The sequence below is a fragment of the Panthera pardus genome, unplaced genomic scaffold, assembly GCF_024362965.1.
Source record: "Panthera pardus isolate Hobbes unplaced genomic scaffold, ASM2436296v1 HiC_scaffold_20, whole genome shotgun sequence".
Lineage (NCBI taxonomy): Eukaryota > Metazoa > Chordata > Mammalia > Carnivora > Felidae > Panthera > Panthera pardus.
Window position 1 is genome coordinate 42,140,520 of NW_026526766.1, and position 19,889 is coordinate 42,160,408.

The window sequence follows — 19,889 nt, forward strand, 5'->3', positions numbered from 1 at the left end:
GGAGGAACTTAACTGATGCAATCAGAAAAGAAATTAGAGGTGTAATATTTGGAAAATAAGAGATAAAATTATCAATATTTGAAGATACGATTCAGTCCCTAGAAACTAAGGAGCTGATGGGGCGCCTGGGTGGCGCAGTCGGTTAAGCGTCCGACTTCAGCCAGGTCACGATCTCACGGTCCGTGAGTTCGAGCCCCGCGTCAGGCTCTGGGCTGATGGCTCGGAGCCTGGAGCCTGTTTCCGATTCTGTGTCTCCCTCTCTCTCTGTCCCTCCCCCGTTCATGCTCTGTCTCTCTCTGTCCCAAAAATAAATAAACGTTGAAAAAAAAAAAAAAAATTAAAAAAAAAAAAAAGAAAAAAGAAACTAAGGAGCTGAAAAATTATAACAAATAAGAAGCTTCAGTAAGCTAAATATATGTCAACAATCTTTATATATACAAACAACAGTCGGTATTAGAAGCAGCCCCCAATCAGGTCATGATCTCAGGGTTCGTGGGTTTGAACCCCACATTGGGCTCTGTGCTGACAGTGTGGAGCCTACTTGAGATTCTCTCTTTCCTTCTCTTTTTGCCCCTCCACTCACACTTTCCCTCTCTCTCAAAAATAAATAAACTTTAAAAAAAAGAAGCAGCCCCCCAAAAATAAAATGCTCAGGAATAAGCTAGATCTATAAAGAGAAAACTTAAAAATGATTCTAAGAAATGCAAATAAAGATTTAACTGGGAAGGAACTCCATGGTCTTCAATTAGGAAGACTCAAACATGTAAAAATGTTAGCCTGATCCAAATGAAATGTAACATGATTGAAATAAAATTACCAGTAAGATTTGGTTTTTAAGGGGAGGGAAACTAGACAATGTTCCATATGGAAAACCAAACAAGCAAAAATTACCAAGAAAAATCTGAAAAAGAAGGGTAATGAGAGGGAGATAGCCTGCCAAATGTTAACATTTATTATAAAGCCTCACTAGCTTAAATATGTTCTAACACTTCACTAATAAAAAGAGAGATGGAACGGAACAGAAAGTCCAGAAACTGACCCAAACACACAGGAGTTCACTGGGAGGAAGGTGAACTTTCTAATGAATGGTTGTGGGACAACTGAGTATGATTTTATGTAGCAATTTCAAAATGATGACCAATGGGTAACAAATTGAAAATTGAAAAATAAAAACTTAAAAGTAGCAGAAAAAGTCATGGTTAGAAAATGCATTTATATATGTCTCATTGTGGAGAATACTTTTTGAAGTAACACACTAAATTCAAAAGTGAGAAAGAAAGGAAAAGAACCATTGAGTATATTAAAAATAAGAAATATTTTTCCTTGGCATGAAACACTAATTACCGTGAAAAGAAAAATACAAAGAATGAAAAAATTCACATATATACAATAAATATAATATCCCCAATATATAAATGATTCCTGTAAATCACTAAGAAAAACAAAAAAATGAGAAAAGAAATATAATTATTTCTTAAGGCTGATGTTCAACTTTTTTTTCATAAGGGAAATGAAACTGACACATACAGTGAAAAAACAAGCTACGGTAAAATCCCAGATTGGTGTTTTGATAATGGTATGCAGAAACAAGTACTTTTTTTTTAAGTTTATTTATTTATTTTGAGAGAGACAGAGACAGCATGAGCTGAGGGGGAGGGGCAGAGAGAGGGAGAGAGAATCCCAAGCAGGCTCTGTGTTTTCAGCGCAGCTCCTGATCCAGGGATTGAACTCACCAACGGTGAGATCATGACCTGAGCCGAGGTCAAGAGTCCCACACTCAAATGACTGAGCCACCCAGGAGCCCCTCTTTTAATGTTTATTTGTTCTTGAGAGAGAGAGAGAGAGAGAGAGAGACAGAGCACGAGCTGGGGAGGGGCGGGGAAGGGGGTGGACAGAGGATCAGAAGCAGGCTCCACACTGACAGGAGAGAGCCCTATGTGGGACTTGAACTCATAAACTGTGCGATCATGACCTGAGCCAAAGTTGGACACTTAACCAGTTGAGCCACCCAGGTGCCCCACAAATACTTTCATATGTTCTTTGTAGAGGTATATCTTGGTACTGTCTTGGAGGGTGGGGACATTAACGGTTTTCAGAATTACAGTTAGACACACCCATTGGTCCAGCAATTTCTCTTCTATGGATATATCCTAGAGATGCAAAATGTATACATGAGCACTGTTATTTATTGCAACATTCCTTGAGCTGGCATAAGATTGAAAAACCCAAACAGGGGTGCCTAGATGGCTCAGTTGGTTAAGCTCAGAGCCTGGAGCCTGCTTTAGATTCTGTGTCTCCCTTTCTCTCTGCCCCTCCCCAGCTCTCACTTGCGCGCACTCGCTCTCTCTCTCTCTCTCTCTCTCAAAAATAAATAAACTTTAAAAAAGAAAAAAAAAAGAAAAACAACCCAAACATCTGGCTAGGCTGCTCTCAGCTCACGAAGCCAGGCACCCGAGGTCCAGAGCTCTGTCTACCCAGAGTAAGGGGTGTCCTTTTCTCATGCTTGGGTAGGCATGGTATAGACTAGCATTGATTCGTTTCTGAAAAGGAGAACTTAAAGACTCTTGTGAAGTAGTCCTATGGTTTTGGATTTGGGTTTTTTTTTATTTTATTTTATCTTTATTGTGATCTTTCCCACAAATATTTCAATTGCACTTTTACTCAACTTGCCTTGATCAAGTCTTTGCAAAGGATTTCTGATCCAGTTTTAATAAAATAGAAATTGCTCTCTTTCTGTAGCCATATTTCACCAGTTTATGTAATAATTAAATTAATATAATTAACCTGTTACAACGAATATGCACACATTCAGCAATAAACAAACAACAATTGGCATCAGCTCTGTGGGCAGGAGTAGTTGTGCTCTGGCATGATGAAAAGTAGCCTGCCTGATGCAAGAGCTCACCAACCAGGATATCAGTTCGTAAACCTGAAAGAGGGATTGGAGAGTTTGGTTAATCCAGCAAGTTGGTTGAGTGTTCATTTAAGAGAGCTTTTATTACATACAGACAATAAGTAAAGAGCAATCTATTGTGTTCCAAAATAAATAAAATCAGAGTAATTCTAATAAGCAATGATTTGCTGATATCCTTATATTTTTATATTATGACTGCTTTGTCTTCATTTATGACTTCCATATGAGCCCACATTCTTTCCAATGTGTTGCAGGCTTTGGTCAAAGAATTACAAAATGATGTCTATGAAATAAGGCAACAAATCAGAGAGCGTAAAAAAATGCAGAAAAACAGGGACACTTGCAGAACTTCAACCCATAAAGCCCAGACGTTGGCAGCTTCTATTCTCAACATTTCACGGTCAGATCTAGAGGAAATATTAGATACAGAAGATGAAATGGTAAGGTCATTTAAGTATTTATTAATCAAGGGCTCTTTACACATTGAACTTAAGCAAATACTTTTATTTGTTTTATAATTCTTAGAGTTTCATCTTTAATATAATATTAATGAAGGTAAGCTTGACAATGTACTAGTGAAAGTTACATCAAGGGTATTAACCAACTCAGAAAACCTTTAGAAAAATTTAACTGTGTAATACAGAAATAAGCCAGTACGTAGAACCTTTAGACCTGCTTCTTTGTTATTCAAGTCCTTTCCTGTCACTTCCATTTTCTTTAATTTAGTTAATCATATATCTTATAAGATACTATTTTTAATTAAGCCAGTTTGAATGGATTTAGTTAAGGTGGGTCATCATTGATTTGAGGACCTTTCCTCCGATGTGAGTAAAAATAGTAAATCTATTGGCTTTCCTAGATAAATTCAAAATTATTGTTGGTGAAGTTAAAGAAAAATATATTTATGGCTTTAAATTGGCTAAAGTACTCCTGTCTGAGTGAATTGATATGCATACAGATATGAGTCTTCAGTAGCAATTCTGTACCCCTGGGGAGGCCACTGCATTTTTAAACATAGTTGTTTCCTCATTGACAATAGAAGCTCATCCTATACGTAGTCTTCTATGAGACCTGAGGATGATAATCCTGTTCTACTACTAAGTCTCTGAACTTTAATACATGAATACTAGACTTTACTGTTTGCAAACATTTAAAGAGATGACAGCACTAGTAGCTTCCCAATACATATTTGCTCAATGAATAACTAAAATGGTAGACGTGAATATTTGTATGAGAACATCCTCCAGCACCCCTGTCAGCTTCTCAGAAAACTTCTGGAGAAAAAAAAATTCTGGAACAGAGCAGATCTACAATTTTCAAACTGCAAAAACTGCAGTTTTTAAACTTCTAGGAATTCTTAGAAAAGAGGTCCACCTATGGAATTATTTTCATCCCATGGGTGAACAGGATAGTGAACTATCAGTTTGCCTTTTTTTTAGCACCTATGCCACAATGCCCATGACTTCTACACTTTGAATTCACTTTGTGAATTCTGAACTTTGAAGGACAGGAGCATTATCAAATATAGTATCAAATACAAGACACACAAGAAATAATAGTGTCTCTGGCAAGGGTGTTAACTATACATTATTATAGACATTTAATTAATATTTGTTGATTGACAATGAGAATCCTAACAGAAAATTAGGATTGAGTCCTCCACTGTTGCCTAAGAGCTTTAAAACAAGCAGATTTCCAACAGCCCTCATGTATGTGTGTATTTGTGTGTGCATGTGTGTGCATACACACAGATAAATGTTCTGGAAGACAGGCCCATCGGCTTTGTGTGGTCTCAAAAGATGCCCTCTCTGGGCTTACAAATTAGGAAAAAGTACCCTCTCTGAATGGACAAGTTAGAAAAAAGTTTTCCCTTTGAGTATATGAATTAGATCTCTCTTTATAGTCCCAAAGAGTAGCTGGCACATTTCTGTGAAGAAATAGTACCCCAGCCTCTGCCTCTGGGCAGATGTATTCTAGAGCCAGAACGTACAGCACTGACGTTTGCATATCACATAACCTTCAGTGCAAGTCCTCCTGGAAGAAAAAGGACACTAGTACAAACACCCTGTTCTAGGAGGATTAGTGCACCTTGATACATTTACTAGGTTTAATTATAGATCAGAGCTTAGTTAGATCCCTGCGTCTTTTCAGAGGTCTAGAGAGTTGACTAGACTTGTCCAAGCAGAGCCCAAACCAGCTGACTTATATTCTTTAAGCTACACTGAATTCTAGCAAATTCATGTAAAAATTGATATTCCATATGAAGTGCCTAGTGGGATACCTGGCATACAGTAAATTTCAACAAATGTTAGTTTCCCAAAAACCTTTCCCTTTTTGAAAAGTCGTCTTTTTGTAAACTGAATCATGATTTTATTTTATTTTATTTTGAATCATGATTTTAACTGAATAATCAACAGCACATATGAATGCATTGTATTTTCAGAAATATATTACCTCGATAATTGAAAGGCTGAAATATTTAGGCACTTACAACACTGTTAAATTGAAGAGCCCCTTGCTTATCAGTCAGTTATTGGATATTTTAAATAAGTAAGCATTTAAATACCCCAGTGGCATGTCACATCCTATTTTGTTTTTACCTGTAACAATTACTCCTTAATTATCTATTGACGAGTCATATTGTTTCAGTATAAGGTTTTATGTTATCTTACAAGAGTCCCTTGTAAATGATTATTTTATATAGCTCTGTCTTTTTATTAAGTTTATTTACTTATTTAAGTAATCCCTACACCCAGTATGGGACTTTAACCCATGATGCCAAGATCAAGCATCACAAGCCAGGCAGCCAGCCAGGCACCTCTGTACAGCTCTGTCTTATTTTTTGCTTGATTTTAATCGCTTTTACCTCCACCTCAGTCTCTACCTCAGTCTCCACTGTGAATGCAGAAATAAAATATTCCTGAATTGTATTGTGAAATAGAGAGATAGAGCTTTATCTTCCGCATGTTGGTATTTATAAAGTAGTATTAAGAGCACAGATTTGCATATTCCCTCCTCTGGAGGGACAGGCTGGTCTTTGTTGAATTCTATTCTGCCAGTATCTCTCTAAATTTATTTAGTTACCTGACAGTATGATCAAGTTCATGTACTTACAATTAACACCAGTCTTTTGATTTTCTTCATTTAGGAAATAGAAAGGACGAAGATAGATGCTGAAAATGATCGGGAATGGCTGTTGTACATTCAGAAACTTCTTGAAGGACAGGTATTTCATTTTTCTGCTTCATGTATTAAAACTTCTCAAAAAAACATTTCAAGCCTTACATTTTTACTCGATGTCTAACTTTTTGCAAATAGTTACACATTATTTACTTCTGTTAGGTAAAGAAGTATTCCAATAGGTAGACAGGAAAGTTAACCCTCTATTTGTACTTTTGGACTTAACAAATGAAACACATGCCTTGGGAAGAGCCAACATAGGTCTTAGCAAATGCATTAATTAAATTATTGAGTCAGCCTCTATGCTAGCTACACTGAAAAGGATCCGTTCTCTCAGCCCTCTTAGGAAAAGAGATTCTTTATTATGTGTCTTTAAAGTTAGTAGTTGATATGGACACCTGAGGAGTTCATGGGTTTCAGTGACCTTTTACTATGGACCTGTTTCCAGTCAATTCATGTTTTCCTCACAGCCAGACAGCTGTTTATTACTGTGTCTTCCCACATTCTCTACAATATTTTCTACTGAGACCTCGAGCAGCTTGTTAGTGGGAAGTAAATATTGATTTGGCATCCTGTCAATGCAGGAAGAATGAAAAAATTTCCACCAGAGGCCCCTCAAACATTTTCCTATCGACATTTTCTGGGCCGAGTGGAAAGCTGCATAGAGGATGACAAGGCCAAGACGAGTTGAAATCCCTGAGGGGTCCATTGAGACGGCTGCTGTGACCTGTGTGATACTTTTTCTTTCCTTTCAAGTATTTTTTTAATACACATAGAGTCTGCTGGGATGTGCCCCTCTTGTAAGTGATCAAGGGCAGTTTATTGGCAGGTGAGAGCCCTGCTTTTCTAGTCATAGCCAGCTTTTGTTTTGACATCACCAACAGCATGTAATGTATTCGAAAACTTTTTCATTAGAGTTCTTTTTGCTTAACCTAATTGTCTCTTTTAAAAATGAACCAAGGATAAAAAGAGCTAAAATGTGTTTTTCAAAATAGCAAAAAATATACACATCCATTACTGTCCTGTGATTTTTGGAAAGCCATTATAAATGTTTCTGTGTAAAGATTAAAAATAAAAGCAGTTTTAAACACATTTATTTTACATTTATATGAACAAACAACAGCATCTATACTTCTGGAAAAGTCAAGGATAAATAAATAATACATGAACTACTCATATTCTTAGTGTCAGTCTTATATATTTTTGAAATGTTATCTGGAATCACTTCCATAGTAACAGAAGGTGATTGGCAATCTTTGCTTAAAGTTCTTCAAGTGCAGACAATGTCTTCTACAGTGACAACTTGCTTTTGAGAAGAAAGGCCATTTCTTAATGAATGTTGCGTGCCCAGCACCCAGCCCAGTGGCCAGCACATCAAAGGAGTTCAGTAATGAGTGTGACAGGTTATATATTTAGGCTTGAAAAATGATAAAAAAATAAACTCTTAAATGAATTTTTTAATGTTCAATTTGTAAACATGACTCTTTAATATGGAGCTTTCATCGTCAGTTATGAACATAAAAAAATAGATCCACATGCGTAAATCTTTATTAAATTTTTCTAAAGCTGTATTGACACCAGACCTCCTTTTTTGACTCACCTTTGTAGATGTACATGCACACATTCTACATTATCTGGATGTATACTTATGCCGCTTAGTCGGTGCAAAAAAAAAATCCTGTGGAAAATGGCATTAGACCGCTTAATACTGCAGTTTGATGTAGTGCCTTTTTGTGCCACTGAGCCTGGACTCTGGAATATAATTGCCTGGCAGTATTGATTTAATTGCCCAGGTTTATTTGTGGACTCCTAATTATTGACTGGAGGTAAATTTAATGGAGCAGCCTTTATGAACACTGGGAAAGCGCCTCTGTTGCCGTTATACATAATGAACTGCATCATGTGCCTTTAGATCATTTTTCAAGCTAATTTTATTCCACTGTGACAGTATGAAAACATTTAAAAAGTCAAAGACTTTTTATTTTTATTACTGACATAGGTGGTTTTGCTGATGTCTTTGAATTTTGTGAGAAAAAAATAGTGACTTGATTGGTTGCACTTGAATGTCACTTCATAATTACACCCAAGAGAAAAATCTATAAAATAGAAAACATCTTTTTTTTAGCCTACTTTTCTTCTCTCTCCGTTCCAGCAATTACATTTGTCCTGTATTTTAGAAAAGGTTTTCTTTGTCCGCCAATTTTTTTAGAGGCTGTTATGCCTCTAAAAGTGTATGTATGTTCATTCCTACATTTGCTTAGTACGATATACAGTTCTGTGTGTCTGAGGTTACGTGATTGTCAAGCTGTGGAATAATTGAGCACATTTCCTTAAAAAATAATCAATTTAATATTGATATTTGGTTATTAGAATATTTTGAAGATGAAATTATTGGAAAACTTCTCTTTTATGTCCTCTGTGTTGGGTGATGTAAGGGAATTCTCGGATCAGAGGAGTCAGTCTGGCCCTGTGGTTTTACCTTTTGTTTAAGAATTAAGCCACAAAATGATTTTCTTTCAAAGAAAATTTTCTCTGCATTCATTTGGTGTAAATTTGCATTCATATAATACTTGCCACAAAATAAAAAGCTGTTCCGCCATGTGGCAATATGGGACTATACAACAATATAATGCCTACTACTGCTGCTAGCCAGAAGTGCATGACAACTGAAAGGCCTGAAACCTTAACTTTTCTTTAATGCAGAGTGCAAATATATGGCCTCCTTGCTTCAAGTAGTCCTGGTGCAATTGGTAATTTTATGTGTAATCATATCTGCACCTAACTTTTGTTCCCACAGATTTCTAGCAATAAAAATTACACTAAAAAAATCTTTCTAATATCTACTGTTATTCTTACAGCATAGCTGCCATTTAATTTCTTTGAACATTTTTACTTGTATTAATTCATCTTTCTTACATTATTACATTTTTAAAAACTTGCAATCTATGGCAGAGACAAGCAAACAAATTAATGATTATAATAGGATGGGAGAACCCTTCCAAATTAGTTCTTCTGTAGTTCAGAGGGTGGGAGAAAAAAAACAGAGATAGAAAAAGTAGGCTGGGACCAAACTACAAAAGCGGTGAGCAAGAAAGAGGTATGATCAGAGTTGTGTTTTATAAAGATACTTGAGATCAGCACATAGTAGGTCTGTAGGGAGAGAGACTGGGAGCAGGAAGATAGTTTAGGCAAAGGGCAATGAGGGTCTGCATGTGCCATTGCCATAAAAATGGAAAGAATGAGATAGATGTGACCCACATTATAGCAATTGAATCAATAGCAGTAATGAGATTAGATAGAGTCAGAAAGCAGAAACCATAGATAGGTGAGTTTAATACCCCACATAAAGAGAAAGATGATGATACCTCTAAGAGTCTGAGAGACCAAAAGGTGTAGATCAGATGTGGTAGGGAGGAGATGTCAGTGCTGAATCCATAGAAAGTGTAGTAGAGGCATTCCATTAACAATATTCAAGGATTCAAGTGTTTTCATTAATTCAGCTAGCCTTCTCTCTGGCTTTTCTCAGTGAAATTTAACCATTTGTGAACACATTTCAAACTCTTACAACTCAACAACTAAAAGTAAAGAAACTGATTTGAATAGACATTTCTATAAGAAGATAAACAGATAGCTAATAAGGGCATGAAAAGATGCTCAACATCATTAACCATCAGGGAAATGGAACCCAAAAACTGAGATGAGGTACTGCCTCACACCGAGCAGGTTGGCTATCATGAAAAAGACAGACAATACCAAGGGTTGGTGAAGATGTGGAGAAATTAGAACCCTTATACATTGCTGCTGAGAATGTAAAATGATGCCACTCCTGAGGAAAAGAGTCTTTCACTTCTTCAGAAAGTTAAAAATAGAGATTATATGACCCAGCAGTTTCATCCTCTAGGCATATACCCACAATAAATGAAAACACATGTCCATACAAAAACTTCTACATGAATGTTCACAACAGCATTATTCATAATACCTCCAAAGCGGAAGCAACCCAGAGGTACATCAGCTGATGAATGGATTAATTTGGCGTATGTATACATGGACAATTATTCTGCCATAAAATGGAATGAAGTAGTAAATACATGCTACAACACAGCCCTATAACCCTTATGCTAAGTGAAAGAAGCCACACACAAAAGGTCACATATAGTCTGACTGCATTCATATGAAATGTCCAGAATGGCAAATCTATATAAAGACAGAAAGTAGAGTGGTGATTACCATGGAGATCGGGGTGGGGGCAGGCAGACAGGGAGTGGCTGCTCATAGGTACAGAGTTTCTTTTGAGGGTGATGGAAATGTTCTAGAATGAGATAGTGGCGATGGTGGCACAGCCTTGTGAATATATCAAAAACCAACGATATATTTAAACTTTAAACTTTAAAGTGGTGAATTTTGTGTTATGTGAACTATATATTAATTTAAAAAATGTTCTCTTTAATATCAAAAGAGGAAAAAATACATTTATTAAAAAAATATTTTTTAATGTTTATTCATTTTTAATAGAGAGAGCACACACAAGCAGGGTTGGGGCAGAGAGAGAGGGAGACACAGAATCTGAAGTAGGCTCCAGGCTCCGAGCCATCAACATGGACGCCAACGTAGGGCTTGAATCCTAGAACCACGGATCATGACCTGAGCAGAAGTCAGATGCTTAACTGACTGAGCCACCCAGGTGCCCCCAGAGAAAAGAGTACATTTAAAAATAAGTTCCATAGGGGTTCCTAGGTGGCTCAGTCAGTTAAACATCCAACTCTTGATTTCAGCTCAGGTCATGGTCTCACAGTTTGAGAGATCGAGCCCTGCGTCAGGCTTCATGCTGAACATGCAGCCTACTTAAGATTCTCTCCCTCTCCCTCTGACCCTTTCTAACTTGTTCTCTCTCTCTTCTCTCTCTCTCTCTAAAAAAAAAAGTAAATTAAATAAATTTCTTATATCGCATATGCCATCTCCTCTACCATTAATTAGCAGAGATTGCCTTAAATGCATTTGAATTTGAACTTCTGTCTCCTGGTCATAATTATGAACAAATGAGATAAGTGATTTCCTTTCATTTGGCACATAAGATGTCCCTCTGTTAGGCTCTGACTAATACTTACCTTCTCACATATCCAAACTAGTAGTAGTCATTTATACTCTGCCTTCTAAGAGACAACTGTTTATTTGTTCTGCCCATTCTATCCTCAAAATTATAAAATTGTAATAAAGGTCATTTAACTTTGCCTTTAGGCCTTAATAATACGTGAAACAGTACTTTTTACTTGGGACTTTAAAAGGTAACAGAGAGTTAGTGGAGATAACACTGAACCTATACTATGGAATCCTTTTAAAAAAAAAAACATGTACATAGTGCCTCCTACATTATTGTTTCAGGTTTGGGAGTACAGAAGTGAGCAGAGGAGACAAAAATCACCTCCTTCATGGAGTTTACATTTCTGGGGGTGAAGGACAATAAAAGAGTTAAAATATATAAACTGTGAAATTTATTAAACAATTAAATTGAACAGAATTATGGGTATATATGTTAAAATATGTATACTTGTGCAAAATAAATAATTACAGTTATAAATGCAATATGGTTCTTTACTAGGATTTGTATAGAAACCTTGAGCCGGGAATGACTAGAAAATGTGTCTTGATTTCATTTTGTTTTAGCCCTGTTCTTTATTATTTGCTAATCCTTTTCTGGATTTTATTCAGTCCATTTTAGTCCACTTTTTGGAGATCATTTTCTTGCATTGGGAGCATATAAAAAATTCTTTCTGCCTTCAGCTGTTGAGAATTTAAAGTACAGAATTTAATCAGTGGTTTTTCTTTAGCTTTAAATATCCCTGTTCCTATTAGATGCTTCAGATCTTGCAAATGCTGAAATTTAAAATGGCTCTTTCCCCAGTGCCCTCTCTGCAAAATATGCTTACCTTCTACAGAATCCTTGCAATATGGCAGTGAGAAGAGTTTTATAAATCTCCCTGGCTTTTGTAAATAGAGTAACTTCCAGGCTGAAGGTTAACTGAAAGTTTCTCCTTAGAACTCGGAACACATCTAGTCTGTTACTTTCTGTGTGGTACTTACAACACATGCAAGCACATGCAGGCACATTCACTCACCCCTGCTCACACACGTAAACCCACTCCCTCAGCCACCCACACAGCTTTCTTACATCTAGCTGAAATAGCAAGAGGTCAAATTTCTCCATTCAGAGCCTTCCTGGGATTTTTTTTTTAATTTAACAATGTTAAGCCTTCTTTCATGTTTCCAGTAAAAGCAGGTACACTACATGAAATGAGATACATTTATTTTCAATAGGACTCAAGCTAAAGTCAATTTGTGTTTTAAAAGTGGTATCTTCTTGGTGGTAGTTTTCAAACCAAAAACAAGAGTGAAAATGGTTAAAATGTTCATCTTGTTCTTTAGATTTTTGTTAAAAGCACATTCCAGTTAGTGCTCATGCTGTTAAGTTATCTATGTTTTATAGTCATGGACGTTAGGCTTGGTTATTTTTCCAATATAGCTCTCAAAGGTCTGCAACCATCATTCATGCCTTACCTTTATACAGAAACACTTAAATGAAACGACAACTTGCGAGTGTGAGTGATAAACTTGAGATTGTGTCAGTGGCATACCAGCTCCTAGAGGCAAACATCTGTAGGTGTTTACATGTGAGATAAGCTGGAAATCTGTGTGAAATCAGGGGAAATCGCTCCCTAATAGAAGTCATCTTTTGCAACAGGGACAGCCCGAATGATTAGGAAGACCCACTTTAAGACCACACCACACACCAAGCAAAGCTCAGTTGTTCCGGTGTCCTAGTTAAATTTCCATACCAAGAAATCTCACACAGTATCAACTCTTCACCTGTCTCATCTTCTCCGTGATGTTGAAGCGTTCAAGCCTGTGGGACTCTGTATTGACATACCCAGGAGTATCCCTTCTCCTTTGTTATGCAAGAGAAAGAAAGAAATCATGCAGTCTTTCTGGACTTCATAGTCCCTGGCATATGCCATCGGAGATGAAACCCGAGGCAGCATAATTGTCGGGTTTGTTGTTTCGGATACATTTGATGGGGCAAGTGAGAAAGTATGGCTGCTGTTGTCCAGTCAGCTTGCTGCCACTTCAGTCCAACTCCAAAATCCTATCCATGAAAGAATAGTGGTGCTTTCTGTGTCTGAGGGAGTTCCCTCTAGAATGCATGTAGAGAGATTTTAATGTACTCTAAACACCCTGTGTGAGATAACCTTGCATTTCATCTAGACTCCGGTCTCCTGGTCTTCTTAATGTTTTTAAAGCGTTTTGCTGTTAAAACAAATAAAAAACAGGGCAAACAAACAGACCATGTGAATTTTTAAAGCACTTTCCAAGGCATTTTGTATTTTAAAGACAGTCTTAACTGCACCCAATCTATAGCTCTCTGTTGAGAATTGACGTTCATTTGATACTGTAAGCTTTTGAAGAACTCTGTGAATCACAGTAGACTAAATTATGTCCCATCAGTCTTCAGGTTAACTGTAATTTATAAGATTTTTTAAATGTTTGTTTATTTATTTTGAGGTGGGGGGCAGAGAGAGAGTGAGAGAGAGAACACGAAGCGACAGAGCCCAATACGGGGTTCCATCCCCATGTAGGGTTCGATCCCACAAACCATGAGATCATGACCTGAGCCAAAATTAAGAGTTCGAGGCTCAACTCATTGAGCGCCTGTAATTTGTAAGATTTAAGAATTAACAATAATCTGTAAATGATAAAAGTGATTATTCTCAGTTAGCTAAAATAGCCAGTGAACTTAAAAATCCCATTCTTAACCACTTTCAGAAAACAAGAATTTTCATTAATTCATCCTAGACTAAGCAAAGGTTTTTATCTGTATAGTCTATGAAAGAAGTTTGCCAAATAAAGAATAGTGCACACTTGGCAAGAGAAGCTATTTTTGAAACCAATACTGCTGGTCCACTCGTTATTTGAGGATGTTTTGAGTCTACTCCATGAATAAGGAACAATTTATAAAGTAGGAGGGACACGTGCTTAAAATTTTTTGGTTAACAGTTACTTTGAGTTATAGTGTTCATTTGTAAAAAATAAGTCATATTCATTTGAAAACAATAAGTATATTTTATGAAATGTTTTCTAATCTGACTTTTCCTTAGTCTTCTTCTAGGTTTGTTTCAATTACTAACAATTATATTATAAAATTACATTAATTTTGTATTTTATAAAATTACAGTTGATCCTTTCGAAAGGCCTCTTTGAGAGCTGGACTTACAGTTCCCAGGGAACAACAAGTCATAAAAAGCAAATAGAGTGAGCACTGTGTTTGGAGAAAGAAATTCAGAGTTGGTTTATGAAAAAGGAAATAGAAAGGTTGAATTAAAATAAACATCTCCAACTAACTTGTAAGATGTATGAATTTTAATTTAATATTATATATAGACAGATAATAATATCCTTCTGACCTATTTGCAGAGAAATAGAAGAACCTCTAAGGGCAGATAGATATGCACATACCGTGCATCATGATTAAAAGATTGATCACTTTTTGAAATCTATATGTGTTAGCCTCTATACAAAGCTTAAAAGAAGCTTACAATCCAATAAAACAGGATTGACAAACAGTTGTGTTTAACTGTGGGGCTTTTTGTTTTATTGAGAGCCAGAGGAAGAGAATAAAGTGAGTTGTCAGTAGTAAATTAGTAAATGGACCTCTTGTTCCACCTCGGAGGCTTCCTGGAAGAGAAATTCTTTGAGCTAGATTTTTTTAAAAGGAAGTGAAATTTCCAAGTACATGACATGTTGAAAACTGTTCAGATCACAAGATAAAAAGGTTTATGTTTTAACTTGAAAGTGTAATATGCAAATAAGATGATTAATGTCAGTACATTGTGGCCTGGTGAAAGTACTGTGACATTATTACATAGGAAATTACAGAACCAGCATGTTTCCCAAAGTGTGTTCCATGGATTGCTAGTTCCTCATGATAAACAGACCATGAGAAGAGCATGGACAAATGAATTTAGAAACAGAGTATTACATTGCTTGGAGACTTACAGTGTCTGTTAATATCTTAAAGCTTCTAAGAGATCCTGAAATAGAGGAACTTTTTAAGGTTTGGTTTGTTTCCCAAACTTATTTGGTCAGAGGACCCTTTTTTCCCTTGAACAGCTTGAGGAAATTACATTTTATTTCCACCAGGAAACATCTTGTTTATCTGCCTTTTTGATGGGGATGCATATGGTACTGATAGCCAGGGCCAACATAAAGAAGGTTGCCTGATAGTTTTGTTATTATTTTGTATGTGCATTCCTTTAACATCTAATATTAATGCCCTGAGAATTTAAATTATCTAATTTATAAGACTGGAAGTTTTGCCAAATATGACTCTTTTCTGCATCCCAGAAGGGCAATCTGTCAAAGTAATGATTTGCTGTTAGTATCCTTACCTTGCAGAAGGGAGTCTAACATTCTTCCTTACTTCTAAGATGCATTTTCCCCACATTTTCATATTTCTGACATTGCAATGCAAACACAGTGTGTATATATTTAATGGGGTAGTAGGGGTTTTTTCTTTCCCAGAAAAAAAGCTGTTTTTAATTCAATGCATGTATCTTCTATTCAAGTCTGTCTTCAGAACTAAAGAAATGTGATATTTTGGTATCTTGTGGTTTCTTCAGTAGTAAGTTTCATGGAAGACCGTGTGTGAAGCTCCTGGCATTGACTTAGAAAAGGCAGTTTGTTACAAAGATGAGAAAGAAGTTAAACTAGAACCTTTTTGTTAGAAACTTGGGATCTGAGGCAATCCTATGGACCAGCTTTGGTCTCCGCTTCTCATTCGTGGCCTGCATAATCTGTTTGTCTGGCCTGTTGTTTCACTGCCACTGGCCAACCTTTTCTGTTTACTCCCAGTTCAAATTCGAAAAGGCCATTCTGGTTGGTTGAGTGAATTATAATCACCCCAGCTGAGCACAGCCGAGCACCTCCTATAGTGGTCTTTGGTCAGGTGCTGATGATGGATGCTCCCTTTGGTCATCCTGGCACAAAAAAGGGCCTGATGGTACTTCCCTTGTGGGGAAGGGGACTGGGCATGGGAAGCATCCCCGTCAACATATTCAAGGAAACAAAAGTGGTCTTTTGCTGGTTAATCAAAAGGGCAACTCCAAGAAATGGCATAATGAATGTCTTAATTATTATAAACCTCTTCTGTGAGACCAGACAGCTGGGAAGGAGACAAAAGGAAGTTGGTGGAGTGTGGGGGTAATTGGAGACCCTTTTCCCTTTTCTTCTACTTACAGCCCAGACATGTATCCTACGACTCAGACTTCTACAGGAAACCCAGGGAAGCAGAGGGAACAATGAAACTTTACCAGAAAAGTTATATAAATTATGAAATTTAAAAATGTACTCTACATTTCATAAACTCAGCAGTTTGCAACATGTGTATTACACTTTGATGTGCCAAACAAACTTTTCTATAACATCTTAATCAATGGGTATACTTTTGCCATTTTTTTTCGCTCTGAAATTTTACCCTACAACTCTTGAGGTGTTGGGCTCTCACACAGACAAGTGTATTGATAGTTCTCTCTCATTCTTTTATGAGTGATGAGCATACAGTACTCCTTCGGTGGGCCTGTGGGCCCTGGAGATGACTGTAACCTGCTATTGATCAGCTGATTGAAGATAAATGGCTCAGCTGCTTGTATTGCAGATTACATCATTAACATGGTCAGTAAACCATGAATTGTTCAATAAGGCGTTTATCTTTTTTCATTTTACTTCTGCTCTTTTATCATTTTTATTATAAAAGACAAAATTACCCACACTAACCAGGAAGATCAGTTGAAAAGAGACCCAGAAGGGTGCCATTATGGGTGCAAAGTTGCAGATAGCTGAGTTCTAATGGTTTAATGATATTTAGTGTATGTTTTTGAGCTGAAGAAAATATAGAGTTTTGATCATCCTTTTTTGTGTGTTTCTCTTACAGCTTCCTTTTGCCTCATATTTGCTAGAAGCAGTACTGGAGAAAATAAATGAAAGAAAGAAACTAGTTGAAGGATATTTCACAATTATGAAAGATATTAGATGATATTATGATGAAGAACTTTTTTTCAAATGTGAAAACTTTTTGTGTGGTGGGACTGGAGAAATGCATTGCAATCCTGTATCTGCTCCAACTATCAATAGTCAGGTTCAATACCAAAATAAGAAGTCTCTGAAACTAATTGCTGAACAAGTGAAACTAATTAAGTACACAGCCATTTTAAAGGAAATAGTGTAGCATTTGATTGTTGAATACAAATATTGCCACAAATCAATGCAAACCTAAAAATGATTTTCCTTCCAGTGCAGTAGAAGAAATTAGAGCAAGCTTGGACACACAAATTGGCCTGAATATAAGAAGAAAAAGGTGTAAACTGAGGACTTAATGTTTTAAGTTTTGTAAGAAACTAGACCATTTACATAAAACCAGTATAAAAGGCCTTAAATCATCCAATGAAGAGCAATTTGTTTTGTTGGCAAATATAAAACGAAGCATCATATCTTAAGGATGAGAATTTAATGAAATAAATTGTGTGGTCCAATTATATCTGTTCTCAATATACTGGATTATGTAGGAGACACTGTATTTTCCTAGAACTACTTGGCAAAAATAAAAACATTTTCTCCTTTTCTCCCTTTCTTTTTTTAAATTCACAAGGCTTTGTGTGGCCATCTAAATTAGCAAGGGACCACAAGCCCAGTGTATAAAATTAGGCTAGATCCAGCATAACTCCTACTGTGGTCAACTAATTAAGTTCAAATTCCTAATGACGATATCATCTTTATTTAGATTTCCAAATACTCTTAACCCCATTTCACCTTTTTGCTATATTCCTGCCACACATGATCTTTCTGGTTCCTCTAATTCACCAAACTTCTGCCTGCCTCCAGCCTTTACTCTTTTTCTTTTCTAGAATAGTCTGTACGTTTTTCTCATGACTGGCTCCTTCTCATCATTCAGGATCACCTTATCTGCTTCCTGAGGGACACATTCCCTGGCCATCTTACTACTTAATTTCCTTTATCACAGAAAATTAGCTGTTTTACCTGTTCACTTATATGTCTTCATGTTATTTTCTCCTCCCCTTTCCCTTTAGAATACAGATCCCCTGAGGTTAAGGCAGCGGTTGGCATATTATGGCCCACAAGCCAAATCTGGACTGCCGCCTGTTTTTGTGCGGCCCACAAGCTAAGAATAATTTTTACATTATCAAATGGTTTAAAAAAAAAGAGAGAATATGTTTTATAGCATGTGAAGTTTATATGAAATTCAAATTTTAGTGTCCATCAATAAAGTTTTATTGGAACACAGTGATGGTCATTTATTTATGTATTGTTCATGGCTGCTTTCAAGCTACAGTAGTGCAAGTGAGTATGCAGCCCAGACCATATGTGATGCTGTGGTCACTTTGCACTACTTAGCACACTACAAATCACAATGACACAATTCTAGGAAAATACAGTTACAACTTGACAGCATTTCAGATGCCACAATACTACTCTACTGCGCTTTTTAAGAAAAATATATACCCATCATGTCAAAACAAGAAAAGAAGAGAAAAATGGCTGTCAGCGTGACATTTTTTACAGCATAGCAGAGTGTGGATTATCTTGCTATTGAATTAGATGGCAAAACATTGTGATTATTATACAGTGACAGTATACCTATGCTGAAAGAATGCACTGTATATGGACATTACTGAACTAAGTACTCATAACAGAATTTCCAACTCACAAGAAAACAATGGTAAGAAAATAAATTACAAGATTTTTAATATAATATCTGATCACAGAAGAATTTTGTTACAAAGATAAAATGTGACTGAATTTCTATGCAGGCCTGAGGTCTTCCAGGAAGAAGGCAAGAGGAGTCAGACAGCAATGTTACCACAGAAGGAGAAGGACAAAGAAATTTGACGATGCTACCCCAATAACTTTAAGTATAGAGGAAAGGGGCCATCAACTAAAGACTGTAGGTGATCCCCAGACACTGGAAAAGTCAAGGAAATGGATTGTCCACCACAGAGACTCCAGGAAAAAAAACAAAAAACAAAAAAACAGCATTTGTTAACATCTTGACTTTAGCCTAATAAAACTGATTTTGCACATCCCCAGCTATTAGAATAAATTTTGCTTTTTTAAGCCATTAAGTTTGTGATAATTTGTAACTACAGCAATAGAAAATGAATACAGTTTTCTAAAATTCTGTTTAGAATTGTTTTATCTGTTTATGAGGGATATTGGGCAGAAGATACAAAATCAAGGCTGGTTCCATATTCAAACATCAATCAATGTAAGACACCATGTAAACAGGCTAAAGAGAAATATCACATGATCATAAAATTTTACAAAAACATATGAAAAACTTCAATACCCATGCACGAGAAAAGAAGAAACTCAAAATTAAGAACTGTCTCAATTTGATGGGATTGCAAAATGCCTATGGCTAACATTATACTTAATGATGGAAGATTGAACACTTTCCCCTAAGATCAGGAACAAGGCAAGGATGTCTACTCTCATCACTGTTATTCAACAAAATATTGAAAATCCTGGCCAGCATGGTAAGGTAAGAAAAGGGAATAAAAGGCCTACAGATTGGAAAGGAAGAAGTAAAGCTATCTCTTACATAAATAATTCCATACACGAATAAACGAACCTCAGAATTAATAAGTGACTTCTCAAGATACAAGATCAACATAGAATAATTAATTGTATGTCTATATACTAGTGAACTAGTAATACATGTGTGGAAACC

At 36.3% G+C, this 19,889-nt stretch overlaps 1 protein-coding gene across 3 annotated transcripts in view; it reads left to right on the forward strand.

Moving 5' to 3' along the window:
- Nucleotides 1–19,242, forward strand: part of CNTLN (centlein) — a 315,491-nt gene extending 296,249 nt beyond the window's left edge. For 2 of the 3 annotated variants that reach the window (XM_053907969.1, XM_053907970.1), the window contains exons 24-26: nucleotides 3,169–3,354; nucleotides 6,063–6,140; nucleotides 17,076–19,242. In XM_053907969.1, the coding sequence (XP_053763944.1) occupies nucleotides 3,169–3,354; nucleotides 6,063–6,140; nucleotides 17,076–17,177 (366 nt within the window). In that variant the 3' untranslated portion in view covers nucleotides 17,178–19,242. Of the gene's footprint in view, nucleotides 1–3,168; nucleotides 3,355–6,062; nucleotides 6,141–17,075 lie in introns of those variants that run through there. The other variant, XR_008424205.1, reaches the window with a different exon arrangement.
- Nucleotides 19,243–19,889: the final 647 nt, after the last annotated feature.